This window comes from Battus philenor, unplaced genomic scaffold (assembly GCF_028537555.1).
Source record: "Battus philenor isolate CCGP_79_NKW_IND1 unplaced genomic scaffold, ilBatPhil1.0.hap1 SCAF_17, whole genome shotgun sequence".
Classification (NCBI taxonomy): domain Eukaryota; kingdom Metazoa; phylum Arthropoda; class Insecta; order Lepidoptera; family Papilionidae; genus Battus; species Battus philenor.
Window position 1 is genome coordinate 7,719,444 of NW_027181679.1, and position 12,265 is coordinate 7,731,708.

The window sequence follows — 12,265 nt, forward strand, 5'->3', positions numbered from 1 at the left end:
GATCGGATAAGAGAAAGGTACACACTCAGCCATTTTATATTCAATAATAAAAATAAGATAAACTAAATCGTGTTATATGTTTGTCACATAATTTATTTGTTATTACATTAAATGTCTCTTTCTACAATTTATCGAATATGTATTTAAACCATTAGTTTATTTTTTCGTATATTGTAACATATGTAAAGGTAAAATAAAAGCTGTATAACATAACAACGAAAATTATTCATGATTGTGTTAATAACAAAATATAAATGTTTAAAATTAAGGAGTATAATATTTACATTACCTAACTGCGTGATTAAAAATTCATTGATTCCAAAGCAATATGAAAATTACGTTGTATTTTCCTTATTTTTCACGTCGTATTGTGGGCAGTAACAATATTTAAAATGTAATCCGCTTTAAAATTTTATAGTGCTTTGCAAATGAATGTGTCTAAAGAAACTAAAAAACACTCTAATGAAATTAAAAAAAAAAACATTAATTGTATGAAAATGTGAATTAAATATAATCCAGTGTCATGTAAATGTGTACATAAGAAATGAGTTTATTAAAGTGGGCTCAGTTGCTATTCATTCTGGCAACTTGCTGTGCTGAAGAAGGGGAATGGAGTGAAGACGCAGAAGACTTAGGTAAGATATTATATATATTTCAATACAAATAAATAAATGCCAATAGATAAATTCATAATGTTTGCATTTTTACATTGTACTAGAGAACTAATGTAGACTTACTAATGTATTAGAGAATTCCATATAACTAGTAACAATAATTAAAAGTAATTAATTAAACTTTGTGTCTTCTTATATCTGTTTTCGTAACAATTAAAGAAGTATAATAAACATAAATATTATATATGTGATTGATTAGTTAATAGGTGTAAAAGCTATATAGGGGTCAATGTATAACTCATATTCTGTTAATTAGCATATAGTACGTAAAATAAATGGTAAAAATGTTGACGTGCGTGTGGACTGTTTAAATGAAATATATGAAAATTATGGTGGTAATTTATTTATAATTTTTCAAAACTGGATAACTGTATAATAAAACGTAACAATAGACCGACAGAATAAACGAACAAGACAAAACGCCTAGCGACAATATAAAAAAGGATGAAAATCAATTAAAAATGTAAAGAGGCTTTAAATGACCCAGTGAGTCGCCACCATTGATAATAGAAAAAATCATTTTTAAAATATTGATCACCACGTATTAAAATAAATTATTATTTACCATCTATCCCTGTTGACTTTGTACTGCGAGAAGTTTATGGCCTGTTGCATTTCTAGAGAAAATTGTAATCTATTTCAAAATGGGGGATTAAAAGTATCTACAAATGTAATTTAGTGAAATTGGAGGTTTAAAACTAGACTTCAGTTATATTGTTGCCTAATTTGAAAATAAATTCAAGCAAACAAATAGCCTTAGTGAGTAGGTTTCCCATCAGGTGAAGAGACAACTTATTTAAGATCACAGGAAGTCCCTGAATGCGGGCAGCTCAAGATTGGTCATCATGGCAATCCTTAAGGCAGGCCCATACCTTACAGTTGCCAATCGGCTGATATAACGATGATGATGATAAAACAAATTTTGAACTTATAATACGAAACATAATTTAATTAAATAATCGAACTCTGCAATTTTTAAATTATGCAAAAACAATAATACTGGTTATTAATACTGTTCATTTAAAATGAAAAAGCTACCGAGATTTTATCGCTTAATTTTTTCATTTGTTTTCAACTGCATTTTTATTTTGTAATCTGTTGAGAATTGCGTTAGTTTGCAGTAATTTGCACGGATTGATTGGAACGTTTTATACGGCTTCGCTGCGAAAATAAATTGGCTGGTTAGTTAAAAAAATAAAAATATTAAGTCAGGATTTTGTTAAATATAATAAAAGCTCAAAACCAATTAAATATCAGGAAAATTTTAAATTTTAAATAGATTAAGTATGACCAAGGGGTACGGAGTAGTATAGTACCATCTTATGTACAGCAACAACCTTCCTATGCTTAAAATTTTATTAGGAAATATTGGCGCCTTATGAATGACGTACCCGCGTAGTACACTACTACATTACAGTTTTCCTCTTACAGAAAAGGCACTTTAAATCAATATTTTTCCAACTTTTATGTGCCATGCCATACCTTATAATTTCTGAAATTCTTACGCCCCTCTATGTAAATTATATATGTTTTTTTTATATTAGAGTGAAAGGTTTAAACTCGTGTCGAGTCCGCTTTCGAACTTTTCTCTTAACAATTAAACGCATCTTTTTAACATGGTGGTCTATACTACTTTGACAGTTTTCATCATCATGAATATTTTAGCCATAGTAAATCTATTCTCTTCTGCCATAGATTTTTAATAAAACTGCATGGAAGCGGCCTCCATCTAGTGTCTTCTAACGACTTAATAAGGTCGTCTGTGTCTACCTTGTAAACGGACGTCTTTCGCTACTCTTGCAGATACGTGGTCTCCACTTCCAAACCAAAAGACCCCTATGGCCATCTACTCTGGTATGTTCAACTGCCCATCAACTTGCTAATCCGCTGGGCTATGCCAGTTATTACCGTTCGTCTATGATTCTGCTTATTTTTTATTAAATGTTATATAAAAATACCAAACGTAACCTCTCTCATTACTATGGATGTGAATTGTGTGAATTATGTTTATCAGATTACAAATGAGGCCATTAAAAGTGGTAGAATATACAATGATTATATTTTCATAACTTAAAAAAAACAAAGTGAGTTCCAATTAAAAGTGTTTATGCATGAGCGCGTCTATTCGACTCCAATTTTATTGAACGATTAATTTTATTGCAAAAATTTCTGGACAGCGAAACAAATGGAAAACGAGACTCATTCGACAAAGTTAGACCGATCTTTTGTGGTTGCGCGATGGATGGATTTTTTCGGTATCGAATCTAATCAAAAAAATCGGCTCGGTGAAAAGTATGCGACCACCGGTTTCTAATTGCATTCAGTGGTACTCCAAGGTACAAACGGCATTGTTATTGTAGACAGTTTACTCATAGATTTATTAGAAGGAAAGATTGATTAGTACAGTACATTACTGTATTAATGATTATATAGAATATTAGAGATATGCCTGGAAATACTAGCACGCTAGTTTTCACGAAATAGTTAAATATTTTCTTACAAAAAAATGTAAAGACCTATATATAAAGAGAAATCTTGCCAGGCTCTTTTCAGGACAAGTGTCATTTCGAATCAGGCATATGATTTAAAAATAAAAAATGGGGCCAATAATGCTGTTACTTAAAATATGTTTTTTGAAAGTGCTTAATCAAAACCTTTTCAAAAGGATAATTATATGTTCCATTGTTACTTTTTTATAACTAGTTATTTAATTTTGAAAAAAATATACCCAGAGAAATAGGTTATTTTCTAGAGAGATTTATAATAACAGTTAACTTTTTTATAAAATTAGATTAGTGATGAGCGGTTAAAAACGTAGTCCCGGCGGAAAATACGATCTGAAAAGAAATATATTTGTATGCATCATTCGTACTCGGGTACGAGGATACAATAATGTAATGCATGGCTGTTTAGACGACTCAGTAGCTGCGCATGTGTGATGAGTAGGTCAGGCTCGGCGCTTGCTACGTGTCCCCACAATAATTTTATTAATATTACTCCCGGAAGCCTGTCACGCGCGTAACCACCCCTCATATTTCTTCAAGGCGAGAGAAAAAAATTTGATATATTGAGAGAACAAGAGATATAAAGGCAACTTTTTACTTCTTCGGGAGCAAATTAGCTACTTTATTGTCCTTTTTTGTTTCAAACATTCAATAGTTTTAAAATCATTTACAAAAAAAAATTATAATAATATCTTCATGCAGAAAAATTATAACAACAGACTTATTAATAATCAAGCTCATAAAAATGTGACAATATTTTAATTAATACTTAAATTTAGGAAGAAATAAAACAATAAGTTTTCTCGTGTCGATAAGTGTAAAAGAATTCTAAACCAGTTAAGTATTTGAATAATTATAGCTTAAAATAAAAAACCAAAAAAAGGACCAACATTTAGCCACTTCCGCACATGCAGTGGTAGTCGTGCAATGAAATGCACCGCCCGCCAGCCCGCTGATAAATGCGCATGCGGCAAACAATGCGAATCACACAACCGCCACCACCAAATTACTCAACACGTGTTTCACCCCTCCACGGGGCATCTTCAGGAGTTATGTTACACCGATTAGTGCTAAACACAGAGTGAGGTAACGCCTGATTCCATTAAATATTTAAAATACAAAAGTATCAAAATATCGAACTACCATTTTACTTCTTTTCAGCCGAAAGACGCCCACTGCAAGGCACAGGCTCCCCAAAAGTTTTTCACGATGACCGATCTGCCGCTTCCAGCGCCACCTTAACTATGTCGTTGCTCCATCTAGTGGGGGACTTCATTACTTAAAAGTTATATTATAAATACAACATAAATTAATACGGGTAAGTACAAAAATAATTAATAAAATGATTACTTGTTAATTTCCAGGCGGTTCTAAAATAGGCGAGGCGTGTATATTGACCAACCTAAATTGTTGAAATAACTTTTACAACCTATTGTAATCTTAGTTACATAAATTGTGAAAACCTAGGTCTCAGTAGAATTAGAGTATTTTCTTTCGGCACGGATATATTGAGCAGTTTTAATAATAGTTAATTTAAAAATTTGTTCTAAATAGCGCGATTTGAATAGAATTTAACTAAACTATCACTAATTTTCATGTCACGGAAGGTAATGAAAACCCTTTTGGATATAAATGCCTTATATTCTGTGGAGTTTATAGTATTTTTATGACTTGAGATACATGTTTTGTTAACATACCATTGACTAACTATTAAAACAGTAGAACAATATTTAAACAATTTGAATTCTTTACGCCACATGACTTTTAACACTGTACGCTGAACTCTTTTCAGAATTAGCATGATAATTTTGCAACATAAATAAAGAAAAACAACTTAAGGTTTAGTTAGGAAGGCATTAATAAATAACACATAATTAAGTTTTTGTTTACATAACACAGATTTAAAAGGTAAACTATTTCTGGCAATTATTTCCATAAGACCTTCGTGAAATATTACTATTTCTTTATTCAATATATGACGATAAATGCGTCAGATTCGAGAATAACATACTAATTCAATTCGGCGAAACAATATTTTTTTAAAAAAAGAAGCGTGCAAGGTCAATATTAAAATGGTGTTGAGGTGAACTTATTAGTCTCAAGGTTTCTTCTAATATGAAGTCATTTACAGTGTAGTAGCCCTTAACAAACAAACGTTCTTTTACCTTTTCTTTAATCTAGCATATTGGAACTTTAAGAACATTATTTGGGATCCTTTAGTAGAAGCGTATAAATTATTTATAGATACGTTTACTAACGCGATGAATTCGAGCCAATACAAGTCGATTCTTAGTTACACAAAAATGCTTTTGCTTTTGGTATTTAATATTTCTACCATACAAAAGTGAGCTATGCAAATTCGTAACAAATTCTCTATTGACTTTACAAGCGAAATGCTCATAAAATACAGTGGAAGATGCGGTCCCGAACAACACCGCTGCAAAACACCGCGTTGCGCTTAGAAACTTGAAATATAAAATACGTGTCTCATTAGCACAGTAATCGCACTAGTTTCGAAGCCTTTCAAAGCGAAATACAAAAATTCTGTTCACCGTCACAAGCAAACTACCTTGGTATAAAACTAGACAGCTTTTTGAAACTGTACAATTTTGCTAAGCATACAAGCACATCGCCAAAACATGCTCCTATAAATTGATTTTTAATAGACGCAATCATTAAGTTGCTGGTTACATTTCACAGTTTTAGTTTTAGAGAAAAATAAAAATCGTAACGTAGCTTAATAAAACGATAAATAATGTATACGTGTGTGTGCATTTTCTTTCTATTTATGACCTTTTTTTTTTTTGTTTCGGTGGGGGAAATCTTCCGGTATTCAAGAAGCCCTGCCTCTGGGGGAAGGACAGGGGTATGTGGGATTCCTACCCACTAAAACCCCCCCCGGTGGTCGCCCTCTGCGCTAAACGGGGGACCGCGGTATCTCCCGGTCAGGGATCGCCACGCGGTCTTCCCTTGCGCCTTGCTATTTTTCGATAGCCCGTCCCGGGGTATGCGTGGATACGCTACCCCCGAAACCCTCGTGGTACTATCACGATGGTTCAGGACCACGTCGAACCATCGTCCGCCTCAGAGTCGCCGAAGCTAATGGGAGTTTAGGGCCCCCACCCTAAACTCCCGCGACTCCGAAGGCCCCGTTCATGGTAGGGGAGCACCATTCCTCGGAGGGCCGTCGCGAGGCACGTTTCTGCGCTGACGGCGTCGTCTCCGAGCGGGATCTGTCCTCTGCCGATCCCGTTCGGCTGCCTCCTTCTGGACCATGACGGTCTCACAAAAAGAGGCCACGGCCCTCCACGCCGATGACCCACTCAGCATCGCCGACACGATTGCTGGCAAGGAAAGGTCCTGTCCGATCTCGTCCGCCAGAATCCGCCGCTCCGACTGCCACGCCGGGCAGACCGCAAACGTGTGCGAGGCGGAGTCCTGGGCGGCTCCTCCGCAGTGGAAGCAGTTCGCCGTCGCTTCGCGACCAATCCTACACAGGTAATCACCAAAGCAACCGTGCCCGGTGATCATCTGCGTAAGCCTGTAGGTGAGCCTTCCGTCTCGTCGCTGCATCCAGGCCTCGAAGACGGGCAGGATCGCTCCAACGACGCGTCTGCGCGCATAGCGCTCTTCCGAGAGCTTAGCGCGCCACGTCGCAAGCGCCCTGCGCCGTTCCTGCCGTCTGACCGCCTCGAGCACACGGTTGGGCTCGCCACCGCCGTCTCGGCGGAGGGTGCGGACTTGGTCGTAAACCCTCGCATCCGACTCCGCTAGAAACTACAACTACAACTGTCGCCGCCTCGAACGATATCGTGCGATATCCGCGTACGATCCGTATGGCCATCCTCCGCTGGACGCTGTAGATCTTAGTTCTACAGCGTCGAATCGCCAGCCTTTTTGCCCACACGGGCGCCCCGTACAAGGCTACGGACCGTACGACCCCTGCATAGAGGCGGCGGACTTCCTCCGTGGGTCCCCCGAGATTAGGCAGCAGTCTATGCATGGCACCCGCTATCCTCTCAATCCGGGGGACGAGGCGATCGAAGTGCTCTTCGAAGCCCCAGCGACTGTCCAAAGTGAGGCCGAGGTACTTCATGTACCGCCCCACCGTGACATCGTGCCCACCGACGCGAACGCGCGAGTCGGGAGGTTCCCTCGTTCGAGGCAACCGGTGGAACCATAGCGCCTCGGTCTTGTTTGGCGCCATTTCCAACCCCAGCCCGCGTATTTTAGCGACGACGACTTCCGTCCCAAGCTCGGCGAGCTCCCTGGTCCTCTCGAAGTTGTCTCCGCTGGCGACTACCAGCGTGTCGTCGGCGTAACAAACGACGCTCACGCCAGCGGGGAGACTGACTTGCAGAACCGCATCGTACGCGAGGTTCCACAAGAGTGGTCCTAGGACCGACCCCTGCGGCACCCCGCGCTTGATCTCCCTCCGGTTACTCCTTCCGTTTTGGTCCACGTACACGATGTACCTGTCTCGCAAGTAATCGCCGATGACGCCTCGCAGACAGGGAGGAACCTCATGCTGGATCAGTCCCTCCCTTATCGCATCCCAGGGCAGTGAGTTGAAAGCGTTGACGATGTCGAGGCTTATCGCCAACGCTACACCACCCCGCGACACGGCCTGCTCCGACAAGGACCGAACGCGCATGATCGCGTCGACGGTCGAACGCCCCCGACGAAAGCCAAACTGGCTATCGGCAAGATCGGGGCCGACGCGAGACAGATGCTCGCCGATACGGGCGGCAAGTATCCTTTCGAACAGCTTGCCGCACTCGTCCAGTAGGCATATGGGACGGTACGCAGAGGGAGATTCTACGGCCCTGCCTTCTTTCCTCAAGAGGACCAATCGTGCCTCCTTCCAAGGCGTGGGGAACGTGGCTCGGCGGAGACAGCTCGTGAAAAGCTCCGCCAGCTTACCCCCCAAAGACGCCAGACTAAGTACCCAGACCCGACCCGGTATTCCGTAGGGCACCGGCGCGGTGTTTCGCGCTCTGAGACGGCTCACGGCTCGATCCAGCTCCTGCGCCGTTACCCTCGTCTCATCCGTCCACTCCCACGGCTGTGCCGGGGGGTGCGCGAAGGGACTTGACCGATCTTCCGGAAAAAGAGTATTTACTACCCTCCTCAGAAAGACCGGTTCTAAGGTCTCCGTCGTCGGGGGCATCCATGGCCGGAGTTTTCCCAGCACTATTCGGTATGGACGCCCCCACGGATCCCTGTCGAGTCCCTGCAGGAGCTCGACCCAACACCGAGCCTTGGCGCCAGCTACCGCCTTCTGCATCGCCTTTGTAGCCGCCCGGTACTCCCTGTACAGTCTGGCCATCTCCTCCTCCGGAGCTCGCCTTCGCCTCCTTCGGGCTCGGGTGTACCGGCGGCGGCTCAGCAAGAAGACCTTGCGGAGTTCCGCAATTTCCGCCGACCACCAGTGCACCCCCCTGCGCTTGGGACGACCGGCCCGGGGCATCGACGCGTCGCAAATTTGCGTCAATATCTCCCGGAACCAGTTCGCTCCCCTCTCCGGTTCGGACAGAACCTCTTCGGCGTTCGGCCAATCGGCGACGCAGGCGGCGGCCTCTAGCCGGTCTTTGTCTAGCCGCTTCAAACACCAGCGTCGCGTAGTGCTGCCGTCACGGCCGCCAGAGTCAGCGACGGGCCTGCGGATCGCAACATCGAAAACGATGTGGCGATGGTCAGAAAGAGTGACCACCTCTTCTGCAACCCGCCAGCCCGAAAGCATACGCATTGCAGCGGGAGTCGCCCATGTTAAATCCACGACCGACTCCCCCTGTTCTATTTATGACCTTATTTCAAGTAAAATGTAACATACCGTGTCGTGTCAAGCAAAGGCATAAATAGTTTGTTAAATTATTCTGTATCACTACCAGAATGAATGTTACAAATATTATAAATGGGGGAGATCATAATTTTAACTTAATGTTTGCTAAAAGTAAACTCAGAAGTTTTTTTCTTAAAGAACTGGAGTGGAAGTAATTATTTTACTCGCACAACAAAGCGAACATGTGAACGTCGATTGCCGTCACTGCTACATAATATATAGATGCACAGTAACATTTAAAGCGCGCGAAGATGAGTTATGGTATCTATATTATCATCTTTTCATACATAAGGCCGCCGCTAGGAAGAAAAAGAAAAACAATTCTATTTATTACGAGTTTATCGTGTCGATTACTGCAATTAAATTTACGGGGCAAGGTATAAGCTGAAGTATTAAAAAAGTTGTTTTAAAAAAATGCTTTTGATCAAATTCAGTTGCTATTGATTGCTGGTAGAGTTAGAATGCACCGTTGGCAGATAATATCAATACATAAGATAGTCTAAAATATAATATTAATTTTAACAATTTAAATTATTAATAACGTGTTTTTCTTTTATCTTAAAATTTTATCTTTATATTTTAACTTTTATTTTTACATAAAATTTATTTTTCTCGTGTATATTAAATTATGATAAATATGTAGTAAATATTCTGAAAAAAGTAAAAATAAAAACAACAATAGGAAAGGGAAAATTAAAAGCCATTTAACTAGTTGTAAATTAACATCTGTTTTCATTATATATTAAAAATATATTCTCTTAATAAAAATTCTTAATATAATTCTTATATTGAAATATAATTAAAGAAAGAGAAATTCGTTGAGAGTATATGAATAAAAGTACACACATAAAAAAGAAGCGAAGAAATGTAAAAAGTTAATGTAAAAAACAAAATGCAACTGCTTGTGTTTCGCAAATTGTTAAAAGTAAAAAAAACGTGTAGGACTGAAAAAGAATTCAAAATATACCGCCCATTAGTGCGCCAAAACTTATATAAGTATTTTTGTGTTTAAATTTGAATGTTGCGGTAGCTACATAGTAACATTACTGTGGGCTACGCATCACTTGCTTTTTTTATTTATTAACACTTTTTTGTACACCATAGACAACAAACACAAGTTAAAAAAAATCATATTGTTCAAGAGGCGGGATCTTATCGCTTAAGGCAATCTCAACCAGATACAAATATATATACATATAAACATATATACAAATAAATAACTCTTTACATACTAGCTATGTGTATATATATAATTACGTGAGAAAGGTAATACATAAATGCGAATAATTAAGAGATGCTACATAACATCCTATTTTAGAGGCTAAGGAAGTACTTTTTTTTACCATTGTTTTACTTACCTTTATCAAAACGCCTTTCTCAGTATACTTTTTAAGGCTCCAACGCCCATCTGTTCTTTGCTCTTGCGCGTTATGTAGCCTCTTCAACTCTGCAAACCCTTTGGCTATTGCGGTCACTTTCGTTCGTCCACGGATCTCCTCTTTCCTTATTCGATTTTAGATTAAATCATTGAACGACAGTGACCTTGCTAATGAAAATCACTCTCTTCATACTATCTAATTTAAAATTATATAAACAACAAACATAGTAAAGCCTAATGAAAAATTAATTACCTTTACCTATAAATATAGAACAAACTTTAAACTGCTATTAAAATTAAATTAAACACGTAAAACGAGCAGACTAAGTAATCCGTCTCTATTTGGGTAGCCCTATTCACAAGTAAATTGAAATTTTCCTACTAAGTAAGAGTGATGGTGTATATTACTTGCCTCAGTACGGTGACAGTTACGCCGTAAAGAAAAGAAGATTATTTCATGCGGTGGCGCTGCAGTACATTTAATATTACAGCTATTTATTTTCATATTCTTTTATTCCCCGTGGAAAGGGGAGAAAGCTAAGCATCTTAGCGCTATAGAAATAAAATAAACCCTTTAATGTTCTCAAAGAGAATTTCAATGAACATCTCTACTCTAAATATTTTTAAACAAAGTTATTAGGAATACAATCGTGAAACCTTTACATGGGTGACTGATTATCAAAGTTGTCAGTAAGAAATGGTGTTACACCTATTTCCGATCACTCTGTACAAAGTGATCACTACGAAATATATTACAATTATTAATCACACATGCTTATAATTTCTTTTCAATTGATAATAATATAGTTTAGTATGTATATCCAATTTTGAAAATGCTTATTCTAAGTTTATTATCACTATATTATTAATTATTTTTTAAACCATCGACTTTCAGATAAATGGTACCATGCATTTAAACATAAATGTGTTACACAATCAACCCAACAACTCAACCCAACAAGCTTTTACACCTATTTACAATCATCCTGTAGATTAGTGAATTAATTTAGGATTTAACGTATATGCATAACAATTATTATATTGTATTACAGGCCCTACTCTAACATTAAATCAAGTTTTCGATTCATTAGTTCAATGTTGCCAATCATTCAACTTCAATCAGTTGCCATAAAAGATATGCATGTATCTATGTTTTGATTTATTTATTAATAATTGTAATTTATATTTATAACCTTCAAACCCTACATTTTATTGTGGTGTCAAAGCAGAAACTGCCATCCGTATAAATACAAAATATTAAAAATCAGCTCTGTGGTTCAAGTTAAGTTTGCAGCACAGCTGTACGTAGACATTATTGTTGAAAGCTTTCATAATGTCTGCTTTGTTTTATTTTTAAGCTAAGCCGACGATTACAACCTTTTTTATTTTTTATTTTTAACATAAGTTTCAACAATATCTAGTAATTATCAGCCGATACTCTTAGAAATCTATGGAGAAAGCCTATATAGCTTTGGTCGTATTGCGGGTAAAAAGATAATCAAGATTATGTTAAAAATAAACATTAAAAACAGTCAAAAATGTGTAAAATTGCTGTTAAAGGTGTTAACTAAAGTTCCTAATTTCCAGTATCGACGGTGGACGTGGATGCGGTTCTAGGACGCACGGCGTCGTTGCCCTGTGACCTCACACCGGACGCTAACGAAGATCGCGTGTACATGGTACTTTGGTTTAGAGCTGGCAAAATAACCGGCGGTAAACCAATATACAGGTATGTACATTTTATTTCCATTAAACCACTAAACCGTTCTAAATCGAAATAGCAAATTCTTTCATCACTAGCCATATGTAATTTTATTATGTTATTCATACTGTCGACTGCATGACATGGGCCTCCTCTTTAAATTTC

General features: G+C 38.5%; 1 protein-coding gene across 3 annotated transcripts in view; it reads left to right on the forward strand.

Moving 5' to 3' along the window:
• The first annotated feature begins 539 nt into the window (after positions 1-539).
• Positions 540-12,265, forward strand: part of LOC137919815 (kin of IRRE-like protein 2) — a 50,790-nt gene continuing 39,064 nt past the window's right edge. For 2 of the 3 annotated variants that reach the window (XM_068763011.1, XM_068763012.1), the window contains exons 1-2: positions 540-635; positions 11,986-12,127. In XM_068763011.1, the coding sequence (XP_068619112.1) occupies positions 545-635; positions 11,986-12,127 (233 nt within the window). In that variant the 5' untranslated portion in view covers positions 540-544. Of the gene's footprint in view, positions 636-11,615; positions 11,700-11,985; positions 12,128-12,265 lie in introns of those variants that run through there. The other variant, XM_068763013.1, reaches the window with a different exon arrangement.